Below are 15,293 nucleotides of genomic sequence, written 5' to 3' on the forward strand. Positions count from 1 at the left end.
GGTAAGGGACTGAAATATTTTAATACTGACAGTCTTGCAGATTGAATTTTATAGATTTCTTGCTATATTTCATGTTATGAGTGTGGAGGCATTATAAATATTTGGGAGAAAATGTTAAAGAGGAATTTATTTATGCTTTTTACAAATTCCTACTTATAATCATGTATTTGGATATTTTGGATCTACAGATTGTTATTGGACTGTATTTTACTTAATTCAGGACTGAAATTTGCATATTTTTATGTATGCCACACAGCTAAAATTCTTAGATTGTTTTGACATCCGTCTATCATGAGAGAGTAAATTCAGAGGAAGAACTAAATCTAAATGATGATTTTGGTAATTGGATTTAGAATAAATATTTAGTGAAAGGAAGATGCAGTGTGTAAAGAGAAAAGAAGTCCATTAAATTGAGGCAAAGAGGGTTCTAATTTATAGCCTTCTAATATTCTACTGTGGAGCAAGTAGGTGGTGCACTAGATAGAGTACTGGGTTTGAAATCAGGAAGACTCATCCTCATGAGTTCAAATCTGGCCTCAAGCACTTACTAGCTCTGTGACCTTGCATAAATCACTTAATCTTGTTTGCTTCAGTTCCTCATCTGTAAAATAAGCTAGAGAAGGAAATAGCAAATCACTCCAGTATCTTTACCAAGAAAACCCCAAATAGGGTCATGAAGAATCCATGATGACAGTAAAAGTGGGTAGGAAATAAAGCCCTGGATCCAAGTTATGCCTGGCAGCTGAGGCAAGTGACTCATCATAAACATTTAGAAGAGATGAACCATTTTCTGAGGTGAAATTGGTACCTCTATGAATGGTATGCCATCATAATACCATACATTATGAATGATGCAAAACATATGCCTGTAACGAATTGGTTTGTTTTCTATGTGCTTTCTGTTCTTTTTTTTTAAAATGCAGATTTTAAAAATGAACTGAGAATTATTTAGTTACACTCATCTGGGTGATAAGACTGATAGAGGGACTGCAGTTTTGGTTTTGTCCAAAAGTTACATGCCTTACACTGTCGAAGTTTATGTGAGTTACCAATAAATATAATTACTTTATTACTTCAATTGTTTTATTTGAAGCCAGTGTGTGTACCTATATGCCTATACACCTAAGAACACATGTCTACATGTGTTATATATTTTCCCACACCATGTAGAAATAGCTTTTACTCTTAACACTAAGGTGCCTGTGAAATATTAGAAAGGCTCTGTTGTAATTTCATACCTCATAGATATTCTCTCCCCTCTCCTCTTACCCAAGAACATTTTATACCATTTGTTTTATTGTCATGAGAAACTGGGAGGCATCAGAAAGGCAATGAATTTGAGTATAGCTTTCTCTTGTTATCCAGGAAAGGGGGAAAGGAAAAGGTACTACTACCCATATTCCATATCACTATCCTAACTCATCTACATTTGTTTCAGCTTCAGTTTGGTGCAAGTAGAAACAATGCCTCAGAAATCTCAAAACAAAAGTAATATAGCTTCAATCAAATAACAGTTTTAAATGACTCAGAGACAAGGCACATATTCAGTTAAAAAAAAAAAAAAAGCCCAACAACTGGCTATACTTAAAAGCAACTGAAATGCACATTCATAGCTAATTATAAACAAATACTAGTTAACACTTTAAATAAAAGGGAAAATAGCAAAAAGATTTAGAGCCTAGACAAACAGATGAAAGGATTCTAAATTGCTTTCCATCTGAGATTACTCAAATGCAACTCTGTCTCCAATTACCTGGGAAGATGTGGTATTCCCTTATGAGAGCACAAGATCAGAAAGGGCGGCCCTTTTCGTGCCTCTGCTTACTCATAGTCCTTTGGAACTAGTTCGGCAGAAATACTTCAAATTGCAAAAGAGTTTGGAGCCAGGCAGCAACTACAGACAGTAATCACTGGGTCAAAATAGTAACGTAGTAGGACAACAACAACTGTGAAAGGGCTGTGGTGACAGAAGTCTGGGAAGGATTTTTGAGTGCTTTTGGAGGAGACATCGATGAATGCCAAGTTGTTGAAGTGGAATTGTTTTTCAATATTTTTTAACCTCTTGAATGCTTAGCAGTTGACTGAATTTATCTAGCCAGCAGTTTTATTCAGCTGAGCTGGAACTAAAAGGTAATCCAGTTTTTTGACACTTAAAAGGAGAAAAATGGCTGCCCTCTAGGAAAGTTCAGGAGTTCATTTGCCATCTGGTTTCAGCAAAGGGCCCCCTATTTGCTCCAAATTGTCCACCCCTAGGTCCTGTGATCCCATAAACCACAGGTCAAAAAACACAACCACCACCCACCATGATGCAGCCATTATGATGGAAATGTTTAGTTCTGAAGCTAAAGGCCTGGTTGAATGGACTATAAGGGAAGTGAATGGAAGTTTCATTCTATTTTCACTACAAAGGAAGGTAGAATGAACTATGGAATAGTCTCAAGTAGGGGTTAAGTTCTAAAATCAGTGAGTGAAGTGATAATCAACAAAGTAAAAATTACCACTACCTCCTTTTTTTTTTGTTTTTAAATCAGGTCTCCAAGGTGAACAGCCTCAGGATGGTTGCCAATATATTAGTTGCCAATGATATGGCAACCTATATCAATTAATTCAATATAAGATTGGTTCAGTAGGTTGGGAAGGATGTGAACATCTATAAAACCTATCACATAGTGAAATGAGATTTGGCTCTTGGAAGTAGATTTTGATTTCCTATCTCATGCTCACTCTGGGGAACATGTTCATTGAATGGAATGCAAGTAGACCCACACTATTTAAACTATCATTCTCTTATATTCGTGCTTTCTCTTTCTCTCTATATAGTTATCTATACCTATATTTCTGCATATAGTTATTTATTTAATATTCTACTATAACTAACTTTGACTTTGAAATGTCCATTCCAGATATATAATTCCAGATATGATAAAGTCCACAGAAAGTTAAGGAATAGTTATATGCTACAGATTATGATCTCAGGTCACAAAATTACTCTCTTTTCTTATTTCCATGGCCATCTTCTTTTTCTATCTCACAGTAACATAGGCATTGTTGTCTTCCCTGAACTCCTACTCTTTTCCCCAGGTTCTTAATTTCTTCAGTGGATTTATAACCTGTAGCCCAGGACCTTTCTTTATTAGCAAATCTAATGCTTCTGCATTATGTGATATTATATGAGATTATGTAGTGTTATGCTTAGTTGAAAAGTGACATACTACAGAGTATCTCTTCAATGAGTTTCCATAAGTTAGTTGATCTATTAAATTCATATAAGCTCTTCCCAAACTTACATTATCTGTCTTCTAGAATTTTGCATTTTCTATTATACATAATTAAACTAGTCTAAAAATCTTCAAACACTTTCCTATATCATAAGCATTGAAAGTTCTCATTTAAAAATCAAACTCCAAATGAATAAACAGAGTACATGAAATTTCATCAAGGTTTATTATTTGATTTTATATAGTCTGACACTATGGGGCCTATGAGTGTATCCTTAGTTCTTTTTTGGCCGTAAGGTTGCCATAGATTATAAAAAATCGTTTACATTACTATGTAATCAGTCAATATATTGAGCACCTAAAATGTCCTTGGCACTGTGCTAAGCACTGGGGTTTCAGAGAAAGGCAAAAGGCAGTCCCTGCCCTTAAAAAACTCACAGTCAAATGGAAGAGACAACAAATGAGATATGTAAAGGATAAATTTTTAATGTTTTTAGTGTCATGTACTTTTGGTAGTCCAGGTTTATTATTATTCTGAGACTTCTAAAGAATAGGAATATAACCCCACTCCTATCTAAACTTTGGGTGGTTGTCCTGAGAGGCGATCCTGTACTCTATGTGCTGCATAAATAAAGGAAGACTAGAGTCTGATTGACTATATATCCTATTAGAGAAGCTGCTGACCTGCTTAAGGGAGAAAGGATTTCTCTGGATTCTAGGAGGACTTCTAGAGAAAGGCAAATGTGGAACTTCTAATGGAGAACTGGAGATCCCCCTGGAGCTGCAGACATTCTGAAGTTTTTGTTTGCCTCTCTCAAGCACCTCTTTCAAAGTCATCCAATAATTTTGAAGAAAACTTCTCCCTCACGTAGGCAAGCATCTTCATTATTTCTTTCAGCCAATTAGTAGTCATGTCTCCCTCCAATCACACTGCATTCTGTGTCAAAGTCAAAGGACTGCCCTTCAGAAGATGCCCCCAGCTTGAGTGGAAGTGGGGTTAGAGTAGAAATAATAGTATCACATTTATATATCACATAAAAAAAATTATAAATACTTCACTTCCAACAGCCTGTTGAGATAGGTAGTGCAAGTATTACTTTTCCTATTTCACTGGGATATGGTTTACAGGACTGTTTACAACTGAGGAATCTCTTTGGCTCAAAAAGGTAAAGTTCCTTGCCTGTGGTCACACAGTGACACTGAGTCTCAAACCTAGACTGTCAAACTCCAAATCCGGTGCTTTTCTCCCTTTATCATACTGTTTTCTCACACCAGAAGAAAAGTTCTTGGCATTTCAATACCTAGATACTTTGGCATTCAATACCTTGGCATTTCCCTTTTTTCCCACAAGCAGAAACCCCAAGTGTATTAAGATACCTTCTAGAAAAGCAGCAAAACCAATGTAGTGAATTATAAAAGAAGGGAATATTTCCAGAGTCACGTCACAGGGAAAGCTGTAGAATGGGAATGCAATGCAAAAATATGGAGATGAATGGAATTATGGGAGAAAATGGTGGGGACAGTGGTCAAGGTTTCTAGTTAGACATAGTTAAAGAAGATGATTAAGAAAGATCTTCAAGGGGTTTGAAGATGATAACGACAACAAAGTAACATTATTAGTAATCAAAGTTTTTTGAGTCTCCCTTCTCTGGTTCTGTACTCTATTATCATTATCATAGCATTATTGGAAGGTTGCTAGCCTTGTTTGATGTCTCAGAAAAGTGAAATATGTGCTGCAAGTATTAGTCTAATGAATTTTACTGGCAGTAAAGCAACTGGCATCTTTTATATTTCTTGCCTCATATAATTAACTCAATATATTTTATTATAAATCATTTGATAATAGATTGTAAACATATTGAAAACAGTCTTGAAATTTAACATTGGTTATAATTTCCACAAATTGTCCATGATGAACTAAAAAGAAAAAGAAAAGTTTTTCCTTCACTGGAAAAAATAGAATAGAAACTGAAAAAAATTAAAATGATAAAATTACTGCTTAAAATTACAGATTGAAAAATTAGTATTTTATTTTCTGTTTTGCCTTCTTTCAGCAATAAGTATGTGTCCTTTAAGAGTATTCTCTTAATGGGAATATAACTCAAATGAGGAACAAGCCATAAAACTGTTATCATATTCATATCGTAAAGAAAAATGGGTTAATCTACCTTTTTAACCACCTTTCAAGCACTTTTCCTTTTCAGATAGCAATAGTTCTTAGGTTATTTTAGTCATAATGGTAATAGAAGCATTTTGTGAGTGCTGACATATTTGGTGAGTGTATAAAGTCAAACTTGGCTAATCTATGGAGTCCTTTAGGACTCTCATCATAGTAACAGTAAAGTCCTTCATATATGACAATGTGATACTGCTGACTGACCACTAATGTGGCATGCATTTGAAATGCTATTTTTTATACCCCCTGAGTAGTGGTATTTTATTTACATAGATTTATTTATACCCCTGCCTAGTCCTCATGTAACAAAGGGCTCACATTTATGATGAGGATTAGGTAGTTTATGGCCTTAGAATACAGTGAAGCTACTTGGACTACAAAAGGAATTGAAACTTTGACACTGACTTCATTTAAATGCCAAACCTTAAGAACTAACCATCAATGGACTTTGAGCTAATAAGCCACAGATCATTCTACCATACTTGTACAGAAAAAAAGCAACAACTGGAGTTGGAACCACTACAAGGTGGACGAAAGAAAATAATTTTTATTTTTAAATGTTGAAATTATATATAAAATGTTGTGTTTGTATACATAATAGAAATACCTCTTAAAAATTTCACTTGTATTTCCTTTGGAGATATTTTGTGGATTATATGCTTTAAAAGATAATAGAGATGTTGTATAAGTTAACCATTTATCTCTTCTAATTTACTAAAATCCATTTTTTACCCATGTGAAAAAGCATGTCCATAGAATCATACAGACTAGATTTTGAGGATATATCTTTTTCTTGTGTCTATAGATAAGAAATGTGCTTGAGATAAAAAGAATTCTTTATTTCCCCATAATTTTAATCATGTATTAAAAGAACTATAACTATAATTAAATTAAGGCAAATTCATATGAGTGGAGGGATGAAGTGCTACTTTAAGACATTAGTGTCCTTAGTTAAAGCCCAAGTCATCCTATGATATTTATATACTGTGTATTAATTTATATTGAAATGATTTTTTAAATTAACATCATATTTTATATACTGGCATGGTATGGCCAGGTGGTGCAATGTATAGACCACCAGGACTGACATCAGGAAGATCTGAGCTCAAATTTGACCTTAGACATTTACTAGCTATGTGATTCCGCAAAGGTTACTTAACCCCTATTTGCCCCCGTTGCTCAACTATATAATGGGGATACACTGGAGAAGGAAATGGCAAACTGCTTCCATATCTTTGCCAAGAAAACATATAAACAATGTCCATAGGATCACGTAGATTCAGACATGACCAAACAATAATAAACAATATGATATGGAATGGTGATTATTCATAGATTGAGACCCTACTGATTTCAAATTCATAATAATTAAGGGAATGGGATGGAGTTTATTCTTATAAAAATGAAAAAAGATTTGATTTAAAAAATAGTCTAAACAATATTTCAAGGACAATGTTTGACCTGAAATGTTTGAAACATTGTAGGGGTAAACATTTACATACAAATAATAAATATAGTAATTTGAAAGTTCTAATATATTCATTAATCAGATTGCCAAAAACTTCCATTAGAAATATGCTATTAGCCTAGTTTGAAATGCTTTATATTCTCATTGTTATTAGTTTCAATATGTCCTATAATTTAGATTTTTACCAATTAATGTTGTTTCTTCCACCATTATTATGAATTAACATTTTATTTTAGGTAAGGGAAATCAACAGGAACAAATTTAATTAAATGCTATCCCCAAGTATAACAATATGCTATTTATTCAATCAACAATCAATCAAAAAACACTTAAATAGTTGCTAATGTGCCAGTCACTGTGCTAAGGACTAGTGATAAAAAAAAAAAGATAAAAATAGTCCCTGTCCTCAAGGAGCTCACATTGTAATGGGGCAGACAATACGTAAATAACTGGATGTATAAAGTGTGTATATATAGTAGGTGAAGCGGTAATATCAGAGGTGAAAGCACTAGAAGCTGGAAGTACTGCAAAAGGCCTCCTGCATTTGAACTGAGTCTTCTTAAAGGAAGCCACAGGAAAGAAGTGGCAGGTGTGAGAGGGCAGAGCATTCTAGGCAGGGGGAAAGGCACAGCGATGGTAGATGTAGTATTGTGTCCAAGGAATTGCAAATAGGTCAGTGCAGCTACATCATAGAGTAGGTGGAAGAAAATAAAGTACAGGAAATCTGAAAAAGTAGACAGGGACCACCAATATGCTTTACTAATATCTAAAAACTTATCAGTATCATTAAATCAAAAGAAAAACGTATGTGTACTAGATACCGAATGTGGTCTAGACCAATGGTATCAAACTCAAATATAAACAGATTGCTGAGGCCTGCAAATTGACTTAGGAAACCACAAACTAACATTATCTATGTTTTATGGTGTTTTTATTTATTTTATTAAAATATTCTCCAATTGCATTTTAATCTAGTTCAGGTTGCCCTGGGGAGTTTTGCAGGCAAAAACCTGTTTCCTCCATGCCTTAGGTCTAGACCATATGAGCTATGACATATGTTAAAAAAATTAAATGGAAGAATCACAGGTACAGTGTAACCATCTATAAGTGTTTTATTTGCATGTCTTCAATTTCACTCGCTAAAGTAATTTAACTAAACCATTATTGGGTAAATTTATATTAAATATCAAAAGTCACTTTGAGGCTGAAATCAATTATATCCTCCTCAACCGCACCTCACCTCCCAAAAAATCACTTTTGTTGGTAAGTTAGCAATAACGTTATCTGAAGGGATCTTGCAGTGTTTGAAAGTTGTATAGTGGACACAACTGTCTTGTGTATATGGACAAAAATCCTGGCTGGTAAATGACATTGCCATGTCCCCATAACATGAATTGGAATCCAACTCACCAAGGTTTTCTTGTAAGATTCCCATATAAAGAGGAAAAAATCTATTTGGTTCATTGAATTGTTGACTCATATTAAGAGTTAAAATGATGAACCATAATGTAGTTCCTTTGATCTTTAGTTTGACTGTTTATTAAAGCTAATTACCATTTGAACATACAAATCCTTCTACTTTCTAAACCATGTAAAAGTATTGGCAAAAATATTTTACAATATTGAATCCTACGGTGTACTGGGAGTAATGATTAGAATATGGATTTAGGTTGAGTAAGATAGTCCATATTTGCTCCTTTTTAGTAACAATTGTCACCTTGCAACACAAAGATTTTATACTGAGTACTGTGCTTTGACCACCAAACTTGTCCATAGAATGAGGCAAGAGCTGCTTCTTTAGCTCTCATATCAAAACAAATCTTTATAGAGCTCCTACATAGCTGCTTTAAAAATTGTAAATGAAATAAACTAATATTCATTTCAGCCTGTTTAATCACAATTTAGAGGACCATTTAAATGTTATCTTTTATGATATCAGTTCAGAAAATCCAGTGTTATTAGTGTTCTGTCCCCTTGCGTGCAATGAATACATATTTGAAAAAAGTGTTTGTACCATATACTAAGGAAGTAAAAACTTAACTTGTTGATATGAAGCTCAGTGCAATGATTTCTTTAAAACTATCATAAGAAATATCATTTTCCAATCTAAGTCTGAATCTGATTTTGTAAACTAAATTTGATAACATTTGAAAGGCTTTCCTGAAAATGGTTTAGGTTTGTTTTGATTTTGTGTGTGTATATGTGTGTGTGTGTGTGTTTGTTTAAGCAACCTTTTTGTATTTATAGAGTTGCTTCTGGATGGAAATCTTTCTTTATGCCAGGCAGCCCAGAGCAAATTTTTATGGTGCAGAGTGTTCATGCTGAAACTCTTTCAAAGAATAAATCATGGAACATTTGTCCCATTTTTAATATGGTAAACAATTGACCTGTAGACTTATGTAAACCATGTAATGTGCAAAGTGTGTGGGGGTTCGAGGTGGGGTGGGGTGGAGATCCTTGCCGCCAGCTCAAATGATCCTGTCAAATTTTAGCAATTCTGGCAAATAGTAGGAGTATGACACTCAGTTATGACTTTACAGATACTGTACAGACATTTGAAAACCCCTGTCTTGGGGCTGCAAAACACTAACCAGTCCAAGCTGTACTTTTGTGTTTTAAGTAGTGATGGAGACACTTAAGAAAGCCACAAGTAAAATGTTTCTCTCTGTATATCTCCAACTTAGTTTTGTTATTATTAAATTTATTTTATTATTTTATTAATTTTTCCATTTCTATTCCTTCATTCCCTGAAATATGAACTCACATATCATTGTGTTCCAAGTGGAATATTCAGACAGAAGGATAAACTCTTTGGTGGATAGTTTCTTTGTCTGTTGCTATCGCACCTTTTGCTTTTGATTCTTATAATATATGCTGTGTATCCTTATAACCGTATCTTCTGAAATAATTTGAAAATGGTGATGAAATTTCAACATTCTTCAAACTAGCAGTATGGCAATGAAATGTCAATTTTTTAAAATATTCATTTGTATTAGATCTTGAGGTTCTTTTGTATACCTCTAGAGTTATAATCTCTGAATTTGTGAACTTTTGAGATGTACATTTCTTTAAAGATGACTTACTGAGGTCATGCCACTTTCTCTAGTTGACTTTGTGACATAATAACTACAATCAAAGCAGAATTGTTGTTTTCAAAGTCAATGGAAATGCTGTTGATTTGTTTGCTACAGAAAAAGTGAAATTTGACATTTTCTGATTTTATAGTTTCACTAATTAGTAAAATGGATAAATTCCTAACAAATAGACCTGTCAGCCCTCCCCCCCCCAACCCCCACCCAAAAATGGAATGGACTTTTTCAAAGTTCAGTTCCCTATGACTGGAGGCTTTTGAGCAAAGGCTGGATTACTGTTCATTGGGAATATTGTAGACAACTTCCTAGATCCCTTCTAAATCTAAAAACCTCAAGTTGTTGTCTTATCTGTAGCACTATTATATTAATGAATAAATAGGGCTACAATAAGATGATTAAATCTTATACCTATATCAAAACCTCTCATAACCTTTCAACCAAGTTGTAGTGGTGATTTGTTTTGCTTGACAAAGTATATGCACTGATGAAATCATAGATGATTAAAATATTAGAGGAGAATATAGTGGTTAAATATATATATTATTATACATTTACATGTAGGATGTTTTAAGTTAATTGAAGCTGTTTACTAATCAATGAATATTAGGTTTATAGTTAGTTATGCCATTAAATGTTACTATATAATAATTTTACAGGACTTGCATCATATTTTCCTTGAGATAATGGCACTTATTTAGCATTTACAGCATCTCTTTTTTTCCTTCCATGTTGGCAGCAAAAATTGACCAAGAAGCTGAGGAGCATTCGTTGACAGCAGCTCATAAATGGTGAGAAGACTTGCTATGCTGCCCTAAAATATGTCACTTCAGAACAGGTTTGCAAAGTGCTTGGTGTTGGGCATGCCCGATGTGTCTATGACATATCATATTTCATTCAAAGTAACCAACTAAGAGCACCAGTCATTTTTTTAAAGAATTAAAATTAATCTAACATGGTACTGCATTTAAATGCACGTTGTTGCTGCTGAATTTTATCTTTTTGCCCCTCACTAGTATAAGATATCATTACCATAATCTAGGGGAAGCTAGGTGGTGCAGTGGATAGACTGCTGGGCCTGGAGTCAGGAAGACTCATCTTCCTGAGTTCAAATCTGGCCACAGAAACTTACTAACTGTGTGACCCTGAGCAAGTCACTTAATCCTGTTTGCCTCAGTTTCCTTATCTGTAAAATAAGCTAGACAGGGAAATGGCAAACCACTCCAGTATCTTTGCCAAGAAAACCCCAAATGGGGTCACAAAAAGTTAGACACAACTAAAAAATGACTGAACAACACCACCACCGTATCTAACCAATGCATTGTATCTAGTTCAGTGCTGCAAAGCTGAAGAGGAAGTTTAGAAAAGCAAACAGGAAACAATGAAAGCAGCAGAAAACAGCACTGCTAAAAAGTAGTTAAAGCATTTGGAGGTTGGATTGTAGTAAACTTTCCATAAAGGTGAAGAAAGATATAAAAGGAATCAGACAAAATTGCATCATTGATAATGCAAGCAATCTGTAAGATCTGGGGAGTTGGTTTCAGAGTTGCAGATTTGAGCAGAGGTAGACACCTGATTGAAAATCCATCATTTATCATGCTTCCATTTGTTCCTCCCCTTTCATCTCCTTCATCCAGAAAAGTGACCAGACTTGAAATAACATCCCGACTCAGATATAGTTCCAACAGCCATAGTTTCCTTTTTTATTGAGAGCACATCACAAGCTTGGATACTCAATATTATAGAAAGTAACATATGAACTTTTATGGAAACTGGTGATTAGTAACTAATTACCTTAGTTAAAGACAAAAATACATAATAAGTAATACCTTAAATGAGGACATGGTGTATGGAGATTTTTGTTTATTGAAAGATTGGTTAATAACAGGAGTTGCTAAGCCCTGGAATATATCACTTGAGAGAAGTGCATAGTATATTTCTAAGAGTTCTGTAAAATCAGCAGAAGAATTGTAGACTCTTAGAATTGGAAGGACCCTTAGAAGTCACCCAGTCCAACCTCCTACTATATGCATAATCTTCTCTGAAATATCCCTGGCAAGTTAACAACCTCCATTTTTATATGTCTATATTCCTAGTTGATATCAATCTATTATGTAGTTAAGAATCTTTGGCTAAAAGTTGACCAATCAGCTGCAATGGATCTTTACTGTACCATCTATCCAGACTGTACTTCACCATCTTGTCCATACGGATTTCTTGAGGGACCTTGTAAAACAGCTTGCCAAATTCAGAAGTGATATGCTAGCACTATGACCATTTTTCTGCCCGTGTTTTGATGCTAACAAAAATAAAATGGTTTTTTTGGTATGAATTTTTCCCAATGAGCTCAAGATGATCTCTAACATCATATTTCCCTTTTTAGGTGCCCCCAAATCATCTAGCTAATAAACAATTCTTGAATGAGGGGGAGAATAATGCATATTAGCCTATTGTTTTTAGAATATGGTTTTCTTATCTTTTAGAAAATCCGGAAGTGTTTTATAGGCACAATTATACAAGCATCCCCATCATTCCTTAAAGATTCTTACATCTTCAGGCATCACCTCTGCAACTTTGGTCAGAACATAGACTGAATCCAATCCTGGGAGATGCCTCTAATGGATTAAGTTCTCTATAGCTTATTGCCTTCACATGTAGTTGAGAGAATATAACTAGATATAGAAATGACCATTAGCCTACTTCAGAAGGAAAATGAACTTTGGATTGTCATCAGGGAAACTGTGCTATTCCAATGAGTCCCTCTTTACCATAAATACATAGTGACTGACCCAAAGATATATAGCACTATCTTCAGGGTTGGAATCCCTTTGGAAAGTAAACACTCTTTAGAGACTGCTGAGCAAGCATCAGACCTGGTTTGTCAGAATAACTCATGGTGTTACTCTTCTCCTTTCTCAAAGGAGCACAGTACACCAAGAAATCACTTTCTCTCTCTAGAGAATCTGGTACTCAAACTCTTAAACTCAGGAACTTTTGAACTTAGGCTTCCCACAAGATATCAAACAAAGGCTGTGCCCAGTGGCTCTGGTTTTGCCATAGACATCATCAGGATACCTCTTCCTGTTCCAGTTGCTACAAGAAATGACAACAGAAAGGCAGAAATCTATCCAGGAACTTGAGTTGCAGCAACTGCCCTCTCAGGCTAGCTGGAAAAGCACGTGAAGTTTACAGTGAATCTCTGAAACCTACACTAGAGAGAAAGAAACTGCACAGGCTTCTTTCCTCTAACTCTAAAATGAATATACTTGGTAGTATGCTACAGTTTATTTATGAAAGTGGAAAGTAAGTCTGAGTGAAAATGACTAGCCTATTTTTGTCAGTCACAGGGAAGCTTGATTGATTCTTAGCCATTAATTAAGAGTGCCAGTGGGCAAACCCATATTCTGTGAGAGATATCCTGCATTTTCCTCTAAACATTGATCCATTCCCTACAATTTCATTGAGTTGACTAGAAAACTCATCTGGAGTAAAAACTTCCTTTATTACCCCTCCCTTTGTGGAAGTATTTCTGAAGAATATAGTAACTAAGAAATCTAATGATTCAAAGATAATTTCAAGGGGGGAGATTGCCATGATTAAAATAACATTTTAGCAAGATAATTTTATGCATTCCATATTGTATAAATAGCAAGTATTAGATATTTATTATGTCACACTTCTCATGATTTCTGATCATCAAAACTGTTAATTTAAAAAAAATAGATGATTTTAAAATAATTCTTTAGAGATATTATATACTGATTCAGACTTCCCTTCCATTTAGTTAATCTTAATTGAAACTTTACTTAACTATTCCTGGAGTATTGTGCTCTGGTTTGACTACATATTTTAAGAAGAAGATTAATCAGCTAGGAAACAGCAGACTTAGATGGTTTCAAAGGCCTGAAGATCATGCTATATAAAGATCCATGAAAGGAACTGGGATTGTTTGGCCTAGAAAATAGATGGCTTAGTCCAAAGATGATAGATGATAGTTATTGAAAGGCTATCAGAAAAGAAATTAGATTCATTCTGGTTGGTCCTAGACAGGCAGTGATTGAAAATTGCAGTTATCTTCTAGATGCATGTAAGGAAAAAAAATCCTAACAACTAGAGTTATTCAAAAGAGTAACTAACAACCTCTCTCAACAGGAAGTGAGTTCCCTTTCAATAGAGGTATTCAAGCAAATACTATGTTGCCATTTGTAGAGGATATAGTATACTGGATTCTTTTTCAAGTGTAGGTTTGACAAGGTGACTTCTTAATTTTCTTCCATCTAATTCATAAAAGAAGAAGAGATAAAAGAAGTAAATACCTGAATTTGGAGACTATGAATATATGGACTCTATATATTGTAACTAAAGTTTCAGAAATTCTTGAGTAAAGTCCATCAGTATGAGAGTAGTAAAGTCATATCTGTCAGATACCCATGAAATAACATGACTGGTAGGATATTGTCCATTTAAGAAGTCAATAATAAATTCAAATATTATATTGCTGTTGTCAGGCTCTGGCAGGTTTGATAAAACCAGTACCATTTGTCTATCATCTGCCAGTATACCCAACTTAAATTTAATGAGGCTTGTCATAAGAATATTTGAGTCACTGTGAAAATTTTTTGTTGTTGTTGTTACATAGGAAACATCTACCAAAATGGAAAGAGGTTGCAAGATTCATCAGTAGAGGGTGAACCTTCACTGATAAAATTAGCGATCTTTGAAGAACAGTTATTAATGCTTAATTAATCAAAAAGCATTTATTAAGTGTATACTATGATCCAGGCACTCTACTAAGCTCTGGAGATACTAAGAAAGGTAGAAACAGTACCCATCCTCAAAGACTTCACATTCTAATGAGGGAGACAACATTTAGATAATTAGATATGTGCAAGATACCTACTGAAGCACAATAGATAGAAGTTAATATCAGAAGGAATGGTAATGGAAGGGTTATAAAAGGCCTCCTGAAGAAGTTGGAATTTAAGTTAAGTCTTGGAGGATTCGTGGAATCCAGGTGAGATTCCACGGTGAAAGGGGTGAAAAGAGATAATAGCCAAGAGAAGGGTGGAGAGACAGAATTAAATGTTGTGTTAAAGAATTGCAAATAGGCCAGTGTGCCTGGATGGTAAAGTTTGTATAGGGCAATAAAGTATGAGAGGACTGCAAAGGTAGGAAGTGTCAAAAAAGGCAAAGGAGATCCACTGGAGTTTATTGAGTGGGGAGGAGGGTTGTAAAATTATCAGGCTTGTGCATTAGGAAAATCATTTTGGCAGCTTGCATGGATGATGGATTAGAGTAGGAGGAGACTTGAAGCAAGAAGGCTAACCAAAAGGCTATTGTAA

The 15,293-nt window shown here is 34.6% G+C and overlaps 1 protein-coding gene across 1 annotated transcript in view; it reads left to right on the plus strand.

The window, feature by feature from the left end:
- Positions 1 to 15,293, plus strand: part of LOC114050000 (formin-2-like) — a 473,042-nt gene that overhangs the window by 369,712 nt on the left and 88,037 nt on the right. Inside the window, exon 12 of the mRNA XM_027871502.1 lies at positions 10,691 to 10,742. Within this exon, the coding sequence (XP_027727303.1) occupies positions 10,691 to 10,742 (52 nt within the window). The remainder of the gene's footprint in view (positions 1 to 10,690; positions 10,743 to 15,293) is intronic.

The sequence above is a fragment of the Vombatus ursinus genome, unplaced genomic scaffold, assembly GCF_900497805.2.
Source record: "Vombatus ursinus unplaced genomic scaffold, bare-nosed wombat genome assembly UNPS02014798.1, whole genome shotgun sequence".
NCBI classification, from domain to species: domain Eukaryota; kingdom Metazoa; phylum Chordata; class Mammalia; order Diprotodontia; family Vombatidae; genus Vombatus; species Vombatus ursinus.